We start from the raw sequence: 16,480 nt of genomic DNA on the forward strand, positions 1-16,480 counted from the left end.
TGGCAATCAATCCTGAAGCTTTACTGAAGTGATCTATCTTGTCAAACTTTCATGATGAGTCATGTAACTATTTAAGGAATTATATTATATTACAGTTATCATATAAATATTTTTATATTTTTAGTGTAGTAACATATTACCATTTGTCTTCTGTTTCACTCGTCAATTCATAGTTTGTTAATTGTAGTTGGCTTTATATAAAGTTTACAAAGAAAAGGGCAGAAAACGAAGGAGGAGAAGGAGGATGAGAAAGGGGCTGAAGTTGTTTAAAAAGTGGGTTCAAGTTAAAACTTAAAAAAAAAGGGTATAAGTTAAATGAGAACGGCCAAATAGGGCGCCCAGTGCAATTTTTACCGAAAGACATTGAGAAGGCTAAGTTTAGAGTGGCCCACAAAAACTGAAATATCTAATTGGGCCTATTGGGCCAAGTACCGCTCCTCTTCTTCAAACTCTTCTAAACCCCAAACTAAACAACTTTCAACTCAACTCCCATTGCACTTCAGTTTGTCAAAGTTGTTCTTCTTCTACTTTTTCAATGCCTGAGCAAAACGCCGACGAAACCAACAGTGTCGAAACCTTAAACGTAAAACCGACAATAGTTCCTTGTTCTCATTGTGACACAACCGAAAAATCAGAACCAGTAAATGAAGAAATAGAAGATGAAGAATTAAGAAAACTTTTGGTGCCAAAAATAGAGGACCTCCCTCTCTCTCCTCCTTCTGCTGTTGAATCCAACTTCGTTACTTATTTTGCTCCTGGTAATACCTATTTTGCCTTTTATTTTCGAGTACCAAGTTTATAAAGTTGTTTTTTTAAAGTAAAGTTTAAAGTTGTATTCTTTTTTAAATTGTTGTTGCAGATTTTATGAAACCTGGGCATGATCAGTATGTACATCGGCATGCTAATGGGTACTAAAACGTAGTTTCTTTGTACTATAAATTTTTCTGTCCTTTAATTGGCATATTTTTTATTTGCTGAATTTGGAATTGGGTGATTGAAAGGTTATGTATAATTGGGCTGGCTACGACTCATGTGGCTTTTAAGGATGAAGGGGGAGTTAGTTCAGTGGATTTCAATGTAGGGAAGTCTGATCGGAGTGGAATCAAAGTTACTGGAAAGCGAAAAAAGGTACTGCATTGAGCTCTTGTGTTGAATCTAATTTTTTCTTTCTTAAATAAAAACAAGGAAAATTAAATTCGTTTTGAATGAGAGTAAAGTTTGGATCTTTCTGGTGAATTAAGTTAAATAAAACAAAAAGATTGCACCTTTCGTGTAAGGTAGCGTATTTTATTCTTGCAAGTTCTTGAGTTGTGTCCCACATTGGGTATCTTGGTCTCCTTATATGGTCTTGGGCAATCTCACCTCACAAGCTAGCTTTTTGGGTTGATTTAGGCCCAAGGTCCATTCTTATCACAAGTAATTGCAGTTTCATAAGCTATTAGTTGTGCTTAAGACTGCTGCAAGATGAATGTCTATAAGTGTTGTTGGATAAAAGCTGACTCTAATAACTTTAATGATTGGCGGAATAGATTTATTGCGATTTCAGGTCATTACTTATCTTAAGTTTTAAATATGTTAAGTGTCACAGCGTAATGTTTTTTTCTCTTGTAAATATGTCCTCATAATATATCTGAACTAACATAATTCTACAAAGGGGAAGGGGAATCAAAAAGAAAAAAAAAGGACTATGGACTAGTTTTTAGAACCTTACCATAAGAAAAAAGCTATTTCTCATATGGAATTGCATAGTTAGCGGTAAATTTTGTATGTTGATAATGCCACATTAGTTTTACCCTTTAACTTCAGCACCACAAGTGATTGAAATACATGACCACACAAGGTTTTGTTCTTAAATTTCATAGTTTCCGCGTGTACATGCTTCAGTCATTTGCAACAGTATATTATATAAGCTACTTAGCAAACACAAGTCATCATGGCCTTGTACCATCATCTGACACATAAGCACAGAATATATGAACTATGCAATTAAAGCTAATCTGTTATCGCTTTTGTGCTTTGTGCTTCCAGTTTAATGAAATGAGGTTGCCACTTTGTTCCTATGCAGAATGCTCAACATTTTGAGTCTAATACTGCATTATGTAAAGTCTGCACAAATGATGCTTCATATATTGTGAGGTAGGGGATTTATCTTCTTACACTCCTTTCTCTGACAGAGTTGTTCTTGAAATCTTTAAAAAGATGGTTTTACTCATGTTTTGCAGGTGTTGTGTAAAAGGCTCTCTATTAGAAGTCAATGATCGGTTGATTAAGCAACCAGAATTGCTGAACTCATCGGTAAAAACATTTAGCTTGTGTCCTTGTGCTAATTTTTATTCTATGTTACCTTGGATTTCTTACCGTGAGTGCATCTCCTCTTCATTTTTGCTTTTATTTTGTGGTAATTGATGCAAAATTCATTGCAATTAGCATCATTTGTATTAGCAAAGTTTATGACTTTTAAACTTTTCATTCTCATGAAGTTGATTTGGTTTTCTACATGTCATATACGTCAATATCATTTATCAGTAGCTGTTTTGTTAAGATATCCAGCCTAACCTTAATCACTTTCCCGTGTTTCACCTTCCAACCTTCTTCACATTTTTTGTTTATTGAAGGTTTATTTGCATTAGCTGAATTGAACATAGAGCAGTTCATCTTTTTAACTCAAACTTTAAATATTTGAAAACCGACACGAGAATATAGTGAGGCACACTTGCATATATGTGCTGTGAAAGAGGGAGCGCATGGTCTGAAAATTTGTTTGATCATGAGAAGTAACAATCAATTCCTTGGGTCCTTTGCTCAAACGATATATTCAACTTCTTTTTCTACTTCTTGCTATCTATGGTCTACCAGATTCTAATGCTTTCTCGAGTTATCTTTATGAGTTACCGTTAGCTACTCTGGTCTTACACTCTTGCTGCTTGGTCCATGTTACTTATTTTGTTAGTTCAAAACTGGTTATCTACTAGAAAGCTTTGAATTAATTATTTATGAGCTCTCTGAGAGACATATCAATTGGCTTGTTTGTGATCTTCATAACACTGTTCTCAACAAAAAAACAACAATGGTCGTGACACTAATTAAGAAGGCTTTGTGAATGTATAGAATTTGGCAGCTCATGATCACAATGCTGTGGCAATTGTTTATATTCATGATGATAAAGATCTTGGAACCATCACATTTATTGAATTTAAACCATATAAAGTTTGTAGGCTGAATTGTCAGAATACAACTAAATGTTTAACTATGCAACTTGAAGGGTGATAAGACGATATTTGTGCGGTTAAAAGATGTTTTGCACATTATTTCCATTAGAAAAGGCTATATTGTCTCTGATGGTGGCATGTTTGTGTTTCTTTAATCTCCTTAAAATATCTTATCCTTAATTCACACCTAGGTTTGGTTGATGTCGACAAAAGGAACTGAAAATAGGATATGCATGATCTTCATGATAAAAGAGAAGTCTTGTTTTGTCTTTTTTGTTTCAATAGTTAATGCGTTTCAGTTGATTGTGCCAATTTATGAGATTTTGTTTTCTTGACATCTTCCTCGTGTTATATTTACAATAACACAACTGGTTGAATATTGTTTCCTCGTCTGTAACATCAATCACAGGCAGATAGGGAAGGATACATTGCAATTATAATGCCAAACCCGCAGATTGGGTCAAGGTCAAGGCCACTTTGCTGGGCGCGGAGGAATATAGAGAGTTGAGAAAGGATATGTTGTGAACTTGTGATAAATACGTAAGGTTGCAGATCAGCTCATTGAAGGCAGCATTTGCATGATTTGGAGTTTAGACAGTTGAGAAAAGTTTGCTGATTGATTCACTTTCTGCAAGTGAAAGGTCTTCGAAGCTAAACTTCTGCTTTCGGCATACAGAAGAACATCTTCAAAGTTGGAGGCAAATGCATTCTTTGGGCACAATGTCCTCATTTCAAGGTTTACAATTTCTCTTAGTTTAACTTAATTAACATTTCCATTACTCTTTTCTGGTGTATTATTTGGATGGCATGGAGTTTTACTTGTCCCATCGGTCCATAATTTCTTTTCAGATATGATTAAATAACATATATGAATAGTTAATATATCAGTATAACATGTCTAGATGATTGTATTGCTAGAACTAGGAAAATGAGAAGAATCTGAACTTGCAAAGTTAACTAGAAACACTAAGTGGAGAAAAAGAATATTTCCATTATTGAAAATACATACACCAAAAAATTTACCAAACAAAACTGGAGAATCTAATTTATGTTCTCAGTCTCTGCGTAGTAATTTTCATTCAATAAATTGCACTAACTCATCTGCTGACCATTTCTTGTAAAACCATCCTTCTTGATCTGTTTATAGTAAGGAAACACAAGCAAACATGCTCTTCAAGTTCCTTCAACTGCTCCATAAAACAATGTTTGTTAATACTGAAATCCCTTATCACTTCCTTCAACATATCAGCATTTTTCTTTCTTGCACACATATCAGCTACAGATCTATTATGTTCAGTTTCATCATATAATCTCCTCACTAGCCGACTCATCGTATCAAAATCATTAATCAATATGTACACCCCTTTTGCTGCTACATCAAGCTGTGCTATTAGTATTTCAAGTGAACTTGAACTTATCGCCTTTTTATCCACTTTGTATCTTTTCTTGAACAGCTTAAATGAGCAAAATACCAATCCAGGTGCAGCTACAATACAAACCATACTATGAAGAACTAAGACCAACAAAGCTATGAGAATTCCAGTATACCCTATCGCGATACTAATCCCAAATACCTTCTTACAAGATCTCAAGAACTTCATCCTCCTTTTAACTTTTCTGAATTGTGATGTTAGTTTCTGAAGCAAACCATCGTGCCCTTCGCGTGTGTCTAGAAATTCTTCTCTGTTAACTACTGAAAAGGGGTTCTTGTAAGAAGCAAATGAAGCAAGTTCTGTATATACACCATAACAATGACTTGAATCTGGCTCCATATTTTTCATTAGTCTAATAACCTTTCTAATTTTCCTATAATTAACTCGGTTTTTTCGGACACTTTGAAGTAGTAACTCACAAATTCTGCATGCTTCTGAGGTAATATCAAAGTAGTTAACAATAAGGGGATTAAGTTGACATGATTTAGGCATTTCAGCCAACACTTCTTGACAAGGTTCAAGTAAGCTTTTAGAGAGATTGGTATTTAGTTGAACAGAAGAAGAAGAAGACGACGAGGATAATTTATGATCATCACCTAATATTTCTAACTGTCCTTGAACTTTATTGTACATTTCTACGTAAGACTTAGTTCTTAAGGCTTCAACATACTCTTCATTCACATTTGACTTGTTCACCAAGCTACCTGAACCGTTTTTCCCATTTCTACCTGAAAAATACAACAAAATCAAATCAACATTTTAACAAACGAGTTTAACTTCTATACACTAACAATATAAAAATTTTACGATTTGAAATACGCATGAACTGGAAACAATGAAATTCATAAGATTTACGAGTTGAAGTATCCATGAAACTAATTCTTAGAACTAAAAAGATTGAAGATAACAACAAAGATATATATATGATGTAAATTTCAAGTAGAAAAAAGAAGAAAAATTATTGAGAGGAAGATATATGGAAATACTCACGTTGCTTTCTGAGAGTCGATTTCAATTTGGACCAGACTAATTTTCTCATTAGATGCATATTGTTGAAAGAAGGACAAATGATATTATTTTCCAGAATACAAGCTCTGAAAGCAACTGATTATCTCTTTATATATATATGATTTCTCTGTGTTTCTTGAAAAAAAGCAAAGTAAAGCTTGAAAAGGAAATTGGTGACTTAAAAGATAGATACATTTATATAACGTTTATCACACGTTTGCGTCTCCTACACTTTCTCTATTTCTCCATCTCTCTACGTGTAAAGCATATATACATTGAGCATAGTAACTTCTTTTCTTTTTCCTTTTTTTTTTTCTCTGTTTGTTCGAGAGAAAGAAGGGATACTTTTGTGTGGAGGTTTTCACGTTGACGAATAATACAACCGCGTCCACAATATACAGAATGCTATGTCACTTATATGTCTATATATAAACATGAACTCTAGAAAGAAAAAAAAAAATACGATCAGGTCATCTAAAACAGGGGCGGATCCAGAATTTAAACTTTATGAATTCAACTTCGAAATTCTACCATGGGTCGTTTGGTTAACCGAGTTCGATATTTATTATTTATACTTATTTCTTTTTAGTATATTTATAGGGTTTGTGCCAAAGTTACTAGGTTCGGAGGAATACTAATCTTACATATTAGGTTGGTCCATCTCTTAGTCAAAAGATATTTACAAGCATTTAGAGGCGGAACTAGGATTTGAAGCTTCTGGGTTCGGGTTCTAGTCCTTTTAAGTTACTGGGTTCTAAATTAATAATTTATACATATTTAATGCATTTTTTAAAGACAAATACATGAAATGGACCAAAGTGACTGGGTTCGACCGAACCCGCACGCAATGAGCTAGCTCCGCCCCTGACAAGCAACCCTTCTTAAAAGAAATAAAGGGGGCTTTTTAATCTTGAAATTAAAGCATGTTAACTACTACAACATGTAAATATGATCTAATCGTACAGAATAATTTTACATTTTTTATGTTTATAAGTTAAACCCTTTCAATGAATTATGCAAGCTACTTGTATTTGCATTTTAAGTGTCTTAGATAATGAAAAAGTAATTTACACTATTAATGTATAGAAGTGAAATTCAATTCGATGAGAGCAAAATGTTTGCTCTAGATTGTTAAAAAAGATTCAATAGTTTATATAATTTTCTTTTTTTAAGCTAGCTATTAGCTGAAATATTACTGTTATTTGAGAGGAAAAATTAGTCGACATAAAATATAATGAGGACGTTAGGGGTGTACATGGATCGGATTGGTTCGGTTTTTATCAAAACCAAATCAAACCAACTATATCGGTTTGGATTGGTTCGGTTTTGTCGGATTTTTCGGGTTTTCGGGTTTTTTTTGTTACATGAATATTATTTCAATTTTACTTTGTTAAAATTATAGATAAAGCTTTGATAAGTGAATATATGTTTAGTAAATATGGAAAAAATTGATAAACATATGATCTATTAAAATATTCTAATGAATTTTTTTTTTTAGTAATACGTGATAGTTATTTTCTTAGTCATCTAACAATAATTTATCGTTATTTACGCTTTCAAGGTTAATACATGAGAATATTCCAAATATTTTTACATTTTCTAAAGAAAATTCACTATAAAGTCTTAAAAATATAAATAAAATTTATATATTTATATACCGGTTTGATTCGAATTTTTACTCAATACCAAATCAAGTCAAACCAAACCTAGTCGGGTTTTTTAATCGGTTTAATTTGATTTTTCGATTTGGTGCGGTTTCCTGTTTGAACGCCCCTAGAGGACATCATCAACACACGATTGTGGATGATATTAGTTGCAACATTATCAAGAAAAAAAATTATGATTAGAATGAGTTACTGATAAGGCCTAAAATTTACTAATTAATGCATGAGTGCCTTGTAAATGATGTTTTTCTATGTTTTAGTAGGGAGACACATACTTACTAATCACAATTAGGTAGTGATTATGTTTGAAGATTTCCTAATATAGAAAGACGCAGATTTTTTGTAACGCTAGTTAGTTAGTTAAATACGTGAACTTAGATAAATTTCCATTTCTTTCTTGGAGTCCACGTTTAACCTTCTTAGAGATAGGAATGGGTCACATAATGTCTCCATCTTTTTAACTTGGACTCAGTATTATCACGTGCAGGGGCGGATTTAGGGGCGGAAGGAGATTCACTCGAACCTCCTTCGTTCGAAAATTATACTGTACATAATTTTTTATCTTTATATATTATATTTTAAATCTCCTTGACACAATCCAAAACCATAGCCTAGTTGGCTCAAAACCTTTGTAAGGTCACTAATTCAATTCTCGCTAGTTGCAATCTTTTTTAAATTTGTAACTTTTTTCTTCTTTTTTTTTGAACTCCCTTAGCAAATATCCTGCATCCGCCACTAATCACATACATCTCATTAATTTAGTTATGTTGATCTTGCATATTTTTTTAATTGGTGAGGTGGGAGAGGAAGTGCGTAGTCAACACGCACATAATATTCATTCGGTATCTGGTACTCAATGATTCCATCGGTTCGAATTTCGATTCCTAATTAAAACCCATTAAAAAGGAGAATACTACTAGTAATTTCTCCATATTCCTAGACATGTTCAAGTTCTTATATAATTGGAAATATCCATTGACCAAAATCAAATTTTATATATGATTCATTAATGTAGATTTACTTTAATTATATTAGTAGATGATGTAGATTTGGTATTGAAATAGTAAAGGTTTGAGTACAGAACGGGGGAAGGTAACGGTAAATGCTAAAATCATGTTAGATTAAACGTGCATGCGTTATATTAGGTAGACCACGTATTTGGTAAATATCTTCCTTTTGTCCTTTCTGTCTCTTTTAAACCTTTTTTATAATATTTCATTTTCCTTAATTTTGTCATAGGACAATAATTAAGATGTCAAACTTCGAGAATCCTCATAAAAAGTAATTCCAGATTCCAAATTTTGTATTATATAAGCATAATACATTAGCACCCGTTTGGCCATAGATTTTGGGTATATTTTTTCAACTTTTTTTTGAAAACACTATTTGTTCATGAATATGATCAGTTTTTGAAAAAAAAAAACTGAATGTTTTTTTAAAATTCCCAAAAACTAGTTTATGGCAGTTTTTAGGTGAAATTAAAATTCTTCCATGCAAAACTTCAAGATTTTTTCAAATAAATTGTATGTTCAAACACAACTTCAACTTCTAAAATTATTTTTCAGCACAACTTTAAAAGCTATTTTTTCAAAGTGCAAAACTTGGCTTAGGCACAGTGTTTATTACGATTACCACAGCCATCAAATAACAAAGATCCCAAGTAGCCATGGCCTTTTATTTTGTTATATTTTAACGTTTTATTTTTATCGACAAACTCTTCATTTGATCTTTCACTCAATGCATTAGTTGGAATTAAAGGAAAAAAGAAAAGAGTTATACAGTCATACCTCTCTATAACAACATTATTATGTTATAATATAAGTACTCTATAACAGCACTTCACTATAGCAGTCAAAAAATTTCGGAACAAACAAGCTTGTTATAGAGAGGTTTGACTGTATAATGTAAGGTCGGATAATTAATGGAAATTATTAGCTGAGGAAAGGATCTAACTACAATCTATGCAAAAATTGAAACGTATTATGGGAATGAATTATAAGCGTTTAAGTAAGGTAAGCTATAGATTCTATTTTACAGTTATTATTGCTTTAAAACAAATAAGGAAAGGATTTGACTACAATCTTTTGCAAATACGTTTTCCTTAAGTAATTAATTAAAAATTCTAGGATGTAAAAATGGTAACTAAATATTCTTATGACATACTAGTGACATTGTCGGAAGAATTGGAAGGAAAAAAAACGAGTCAAGGTTATTTTCATGTTTAAATATTAAATTCCTTTATTTTTTTGCATGTTTACCTTTTTTATTTTTAGAATTCCCTTGATGAAAGTTCTGCTTCCGTGCATGTATATGTCTTATGATCAAGCAAAAACTCTCTTAATTGTAAATGATAATTAAATTGCATAAACACAAGAATTGCATAAGCTTCAGTGTTTGTTCTCTGCTAAAACAGAACCAACATCAAAAGTACTAAATTTAAATTGTTTATTTAACTCATGCAAATATTGACATTATCATCTTTGCTAGTCTCAAATCAATCATTCACAATTAATGGTTAATTTGTCTAGCTAAGTTAAATATATCATAAAGAAAGGCCTAATTAAGGAGTACAAAAAAATTAGTACTACATCAATACATGTTGAGTTCACTAACGACTCAGTTTGGAGTTGTTAATGTATTATTTTATAATGTATTATATCGTATTGTGTCGTTTTATTTTATACAATATTTAGATAAATTATATTGTTTGCCATTGTTTCATGATGGCATGCACCAACATCAAAATCAAAAGTACTAATTTCAAGTTTTTATTTAACTCATGCAAATATTGACATTATCATCTTTGCTAGTCTCAAATCAATCATTTACAATTAATGGTTAATTTGTCTAGCTAAGATAAATATATCATAAAGAAAGACGACCTAAGGAGTACAGTAAAATTAGTACTCCATCAATACATGCTGAGTTCACTAAGCATGATATTAAACCCTAAAGAACAAAGTTAAAAGGAAACACAAAACATCAAAAACCATGATTATAGAAACTAGACAACATTTGATCTCTTGCAAAGTTTCAACAATTCTTGAACAACTTCATCAATCTCTTCATCTCCTTTGACTCTTATTGTTTCACTCATTTTCCTTGCTTTTGCCCTAATGGATTCTCCCCTTTGGTCCAAAACAACAAAATTGATAACTTGAGATATTTTTTCTCTATCAAGTTTACCATCTTTGTCTCTAACAACTTCCAAACCAACACCTACTTCTTCCACAAGCCTAGTATTCAATGGTTGATCAAGATGCATGGGCATAGCAATTATTGGAACACCGAGTTTCATACTTTCCATAACAGAATTCCATCCACAATGACTCACAAATCCTCCGATATTAGGGTTTCCTAATATTTTTGCTTGTGGTGCCCAATCTTCAACTACCATTCCCCTTTCCCCTACTTTCTTGAAAAACCCTTGTGGTAATGCTTGTTCAAGTTTGAGTTTTTCCCCTTTTGGAAACCTCAAAACCCATATAAAATTAACCCTACTTTGCTCTAGCCCATGAGCAATCTCTTCCCTATCCTCTTGAGATAGGAAATATTCACTTCCAAAAGAAACAAAAACAGTTGAACCTTTTTCTTTCTGATTCAACCATGTTAAAATTTGCGAGTTTCCATCTTCACTTGTTGGTTCTTGAACGAGTGGACCAACGGGGATGATTTTCTTCTTAGTTAAACTAGATATATAATCACAATATTTACCATCAATTTCCTTAAAACCCTTGATCAAAACAATGTCAAAAGATCTCTTAAAACACAACTTAACACTAGTTTTATCTCTTTGTTGTTGCTCAATAGGCTCCAAATCTTGATTTTTCAGCATACGTGTCAACTCATAATCACGATAATAAATAGAGGACGAGAAGGGAAATTCCATATTAGGGTACCTGAAAGTATGAAACATGTACGAAAACATGGTTGCACTACTTGTGACAAATACAACAGCTGGAATATTTTTTTCCAATGCTAGCTTTGGTGCCCATGGCTGAAGTAAATCATAAAGAAGTAAATCCGGTTCAACAGTATTGAGAATTTGGCTGAAAATTGGACGAGACTTCGCGAATGCCTTCTTGAGTGTGGACATGAGATGGGGTGGGAGGCCATTGGTTGTGTGGTAATGAGGAGGAAGATCAGGAAAAGATGGAAGTCGAAGTTCAACGACATGAATTTTCTCGGTTAAGTTTTCGTTAATAAGCTTTTGTTTGATTGAAATGAAATTTGCAGGAGTTGAGCATAAGAAAATGGTGAAGTTTCTTGTTATGAGCTTTTTGGCTAACTCAAGAAATGGAGAAATGTGTCCATGTCCTAACCATGGAAACATCAAAATACGAACTGGTTTTTGGTTGATGATCTCCATTGAAGCATCCATGAAATTATACTGGAAAACTATTTTTTCACTCTTTGATTCTCTATTTTTTTAGGCTAATGTCGTTGAGAAGGGTGATGTTGTTATGAATAGAGACTTACAATTTATAATGGAATTCATTGTTATAATTATGTTAAAGTTTCATATAAATGGAAAATGATTATAAATGGAAAGTAGGTCTTGAACGAAAATCTAATATATATATTTTCCAAGTTTTAAGATACCTTTAATCTTGTTATCTTGTGCATCCTAAGATCCTAAAATAAGATGAAGAACTAGTTCAAATAGTCGCTCGTCTAATCTCTTAAATTAAAAATAATCGACAGATATATAATATATGTATAGTTATGTATAATTTATGTTTATCGACTAAAAAAAGTAAACAAGGAATGAGGATATAGTATTCATCAACAAAGTCTTCATCTGTTATTCATTTAATTAATGCATGACTTGGTCTTTCAAGGCAAAAAAAGAGTCATAGAATGGAAAGTCTCGTGATAACTTAATGGAAATTCGGTACGAACAGATTTAGTACAATAAAGTGGGGGAATCATATTCGTAACGCTAATAAGGAATAAAAAACTTAAATTGATTACCAATATTAGATAATTCCTCTAATCTTATACATATTCACTTTCGAAAATACTACTATGCGAATCGAAATATCCAGTTCTTTAAATCATGAATTAATTTTTCAAATTATGAAGAGATAAACAAAAGACTTTAATACATTTCCTTCGGGTGTGAGGCGCTTCTAGCTGAAAATTTATATAGTCTATATAGGGTTAATTATTTTTATGTATATGTATTAATTAGTTGTTGAACTCCTTTAGTTTTTACGTGTGTTCATTTTTTTTATTCTTTAAATCTCTTTGGTGAAAATTCTACCTTCACCTCCATACATATTTCTGTGAGTTCGCTATTTCGTATTATATATGTTACCATTTAAAGGGGAATAAAGAAACATAATTACAAGTTATTATCCTATATATATAAAGCTATCGTACATTTAAGATACTCTAAGCTAATGGTAACATTAGAAGGAGGATACTCCAATTAGTGATACGTTACTCATTAACTAATTAACGTACTCCGTTTACAGTTATTGCTTTAAAACAAACAAAGAAAGGTGCAAATATTTTTTTCCTTTTGGACAAACTTTCTCCAAAAGTTTCAAAATAATCCTTTGAGTTAATAAAGGTAAGAGAAGCGCAAAAGATATTCTTACATTTTTTGTAATATATGCAACATTTTAAGAGTTAGGTTCTTAGATATTCTCAGATGGCATAAAAGGTAATTAAATATTCAAGTGATATTATCGATAAAATGGAAGGAAAATAGTCTTTACAATCACAAAGTTGATAAAGTTACTTTATGATATATATATATATATATATATATATATATATATATATATATATATATATATATATATATATATATATATATATATATATACACACACACACACACACACACACATTGATAATCTTTAATCAATGTGAATTTAAATTTTTTATTTTCACACTTCTTCTATAACCTCATTATAACAAATCCAACTATGAAAACAAATTGCGATTTGATATGAAATTACAATTACAGATTGTATTATAAAAATTGCATATGCAGAAATTTGAAATTAATTGATTTGACAACGAAAATAATAAGAATTTTAGGTGTAATTTTGACAAGTTATGCGTCTTTTGTTTTGATAATTTGACAAACTTCATGAGAGAACCAGATAAGGAACCTGATACAATTAGTTTTCTTGCGTTCAGAATAACTAGTCAGATGTCTGGTTCAATTCTCAATGAAATCAGATAAGGGAACAATAGAGGGAACATATAGGGAACAGTTCCCCTGGTTGTCGTGCAGTCAACTCTACAAATCAAATGTAAAAAGTTGTTGCACTGTATCATCTGGTAGGCTGTTGCACTGTACCGTCTGGCAGCAGTAAAGCAGCACAGTTGTAGCTTGCTAAGAATGGACACTTTATTGCATCATCTTTGATGACATCACACACACACATATTATCAACATGAGGCAAGAGATTTCATTTTCTTTAACACTTGCAAATCCAAAAATCATATTCTCTCTAGTGCTAGCCACCATCTCTCTCAAGAATAAAGCTGCTGCAACCTCAAGGACCAGATCCAAAGATTGAAGATATCTTAAGTCCTTAGTTTTTTTGAGTCTTTATGATTTTGTTCTTCATTTTTAATCCTACACTACTCTCTGTCTCTTTCATCTCTTCAGGAAAATCCTCATCAATTGCCTTCCATAACCCTAGTAACACCAATGTGCTGGAGCATATCACAACAAGGGTACATGGATAGCGGCTGCTCTAAGCATATATTACCTTTGAATAGTAAAACCTAATATAATGAATTCAGCTTCGCAGTTATGATATTGTAATACTTGAGATATATTCAGATAGGAGTTGGAGCATATCACAACCTAAGACCTTTTCATTTTTTTTTCCTTTTAGCAGTCAAAAAATAGTACATGGATGGCGGCTGCTCTAAGCATATGACTAGAAAAATGGATTATTTTCTCTCACTCCAGGCCTTTCAAGGTGGAAGTATGTTCTTTGAAAATGACAAGAAGGGCTATATTCTTGGTATTGGCAAAATTGGCAAAAGACTCTCCCATACAATTGAAAATGTGTACCATGTGAATGACTTGAACTATAGCTTGTTAAGTGTGTCTCAAATCTGTGATAAGGGAAAATGAAGTAAAGTTCTTGTCCAAATCTTGCACTGTCGCCAATCTCAAAACTGGTGCAGTGGTGTTGATAGCCAAAATGTTCAAGAACATCTATGTTGCAGACCTTGATTTATTGAATGATGGTGATCTAATATGCCTAAGTGTCATTGATGATGATTTTGAGTTATGGCGCAGACAACTGGGCATGTGAATTTTTATTTGCTGAACAAGTTAGTTATGGAGGACCTGGTTCGTAGGCTGAAGCAGTCAACTCTGCTTGCTACTTGATTAACAAGTGCATGATCAGGTCCCTTCTCGAGAAATCTCTCTATGAACTGATCAATGGGAGAAAACCCAAGCTAACTTACCTGAGAGCCTTTGGATGCAAAATGCTTTGTTCTTAACAATGGTGACAAAGAGTTACATAACAAAGAAGATGAAGATGGAGAATTTACAAATGCTCATAGTGAAGCTATAGATATTGCAAATTGAAAGTGATTTGATGTGTCAAGTCAAGCAGAGTGATGAAGAAGATGCAACGGATCTCTAAAAGGCATAGAGTAACCTAGTCCCTCTATAACCTCGACTGAAGCTAAACATAGGGTTTCTTATGTTACATCAGGTACTCCTGATACAGAACAAAGAAGTGAAAGTCATAATTTTATTTATGTCAATAATGTTTCAAATATGGAGGAATCTGGTCCTTCAAATTCTGAAGTTTAAGTACTTCTATGAGCTGCTGAAAAGATTTGAGATGGAGAATGCTAAGACCATTGATACACCTATTGCCACTACTACTCGTTCAGACATGGATGAACTTGGTTCTCCTTTCAATGAAACTATGTATAGGGGTATCCTTGGATATCTTCTATACTTGACTGTTAGCAAACCTAATATTGTTTTTAGTGTTGGGTTGTGCTCTAGGTTCCAATCAAGCCCAAAAAGTCTCACTTGAAGGCCGCCAAAAGAAGTTTGAGGTATCCTAAGGGAACGTAGGAGGACCTGGTCCTCTTCTATCATTCAGGAAATATTTTGACTCTGTTGGATATACTGATGGTGATCATGTTGGATATCTGGTGAATCGAAAGAGAACATCGAGAATGTCACATTTTCTGGGGTCATGGTTGATCTCTTAGGGTACAAAGAAACAAAACTATGTGGCTCTTTCTACTATTGAAGTTGAATATGTGAATGTTGCCTTTTGTTGTGCTCAACTACTATAGATCAAGAAATAACTAGAAGATTTGGGTGAGTTTAAAGGTTGTGTGCCATTGTTGTGTGATAACACGAGTGCTCTAAACATGGCAAAGAACCCGGTACATCACAAGGGGACAAAGCACATTGATGTGCGATATCACTTTTTGAGGGACAATGTTGAAAAGAACTTATTTGTATGAGGTTTGCAAAACGGAGGATCAGGTAGTAGATAACTTCACCAAAGAACTGAGCAGAGAGCACTTTGAAACAGATCGTCTAGAGTTGGGGTTGATCAGGCTCAACTAAGGACATGGTCCCTTGATGATTGACTATGTAAAGAAGGAAAGATATAATACTAAAAAGTATTTTCTCGTGGCATCTAACTCAATTCTGTACCGTTACAGGTATACACACATGGCAGTTTCAGAAGAAAACAAGTATGAGTGATGTCACACCTCCTTTTTCCCGAGGGAATAGGGAGCTTTTTCAATTAAAGTGACATAATTTGAAATGGGATTATTTAGTTATTCTGAGTCGTCACTTGGAATAATTCATGGTTTTACAAGTCACCGGTTTAGTTGAAATCCCAAATCGAGGAAATTTAACTCTGTTTAAAGTCTGCGAAAACTAGAAGACCGGGTAAGGAATTATGTTAGCCTAGGAGAAGGTGTGAGGCACTCTCGGATTCCGTGGTTTTAGCATGGTCGGTCAACTATTGATAATTGGCCTAATTATCTGATTTGTTACGCATTTAAAATCTATTGTGCATTTTTAAACTTTCCAACCGCTTTTAATTAATTTTAATTACTTTTAGGATATATCGAATTTATTTAAATAAGTCGCGATGTCGCGCACTTATTATTTTTGTACACATTGTGAATTGTG

The 16,480-nt window shown here is 32.8% G+C and overlaps 3 protein-coding genes across 3 annotated transcripts; 1 reads left to right on the plus strand and 2 right to left on the minus strand.

Moving 5' to 3' along the window:
* The first annotated feature begins 464 nt into the window (after window positions 1-464).
* Window positions 465-3,874, plus strand: LOC107795907 (uncharacterized). Its single transcript, XM_075226050.1, is given in 7 exon segments — window positions 465-758; window positions 860-908; window positions 1,002-1,128; window positions 2,066-2,136; window positions 2,223-2,295; window positions 3,619-3,652; window positions 3,655-3,874. Coding segments are annotated over 7 exon segments (657 nt in total). The 5' UTR covers window positions 465-535; the 3' UTR covers window positions 3,735-3,874.
* Window positions 3,875-4,180: 306 nt separating this feature from the next.
* Window positions 4,181-5,796, minus strand: LOC107765842 (UPF0496 protein At1g20180-like). Its single transcript, XM_016584543.2, has 2 exons — window positions 5,633-5,796; window positions 4,181-5,370 (listed from the first exon to the last, which is right to left on the minus strand). The coding sequence occupies exons 1-2, from the start codon at window positions 5,688-5,690 to the stop codon at window positions 4,307-4,309; spliced, it is 1,122 nt and encodes a 373-aa protein (XP_016440029.2). The 5' UTR covers window positions 5,691-5,796; the 3' UTR covers window positions 4,181-4,306.
* Window positions 5,797-10,318: 4,522 nt separating this feature from the next.
* LOC107795908 (UDP-glucosyltransferase 29-like) lies at window positions 10,319-11,695 on the minus strand. Its single transcript, XM_075227564.1, has one exon. It carries the CDS (start codon window positions 11,693-11,695, stop codon window positions 10,319-10,321), a length of 1,377 nt encoding a protein of 458 aa, XP_075083665.1.
* Between the last annotated feature and the right edge of the window lie 4,785 nt (window positions 11,696-16,480).

The sequence above is a fragment of the Nicotiana tabacum genome, chromosome 12 (assembly GCF_000715075.1).
Source record: "Nicotiana tabacum cultivar K326 chromosome 12, ASM71507v2, whole genome shotgun sequence".
Taxonomy (NCBI): domain Eukaryota; kingdom Viridiplantae; phylum Streptophyta; class Magnoliopsida; order Solanales; family Solanaceae; genus Nicotiana; species Nicotiana tabacum.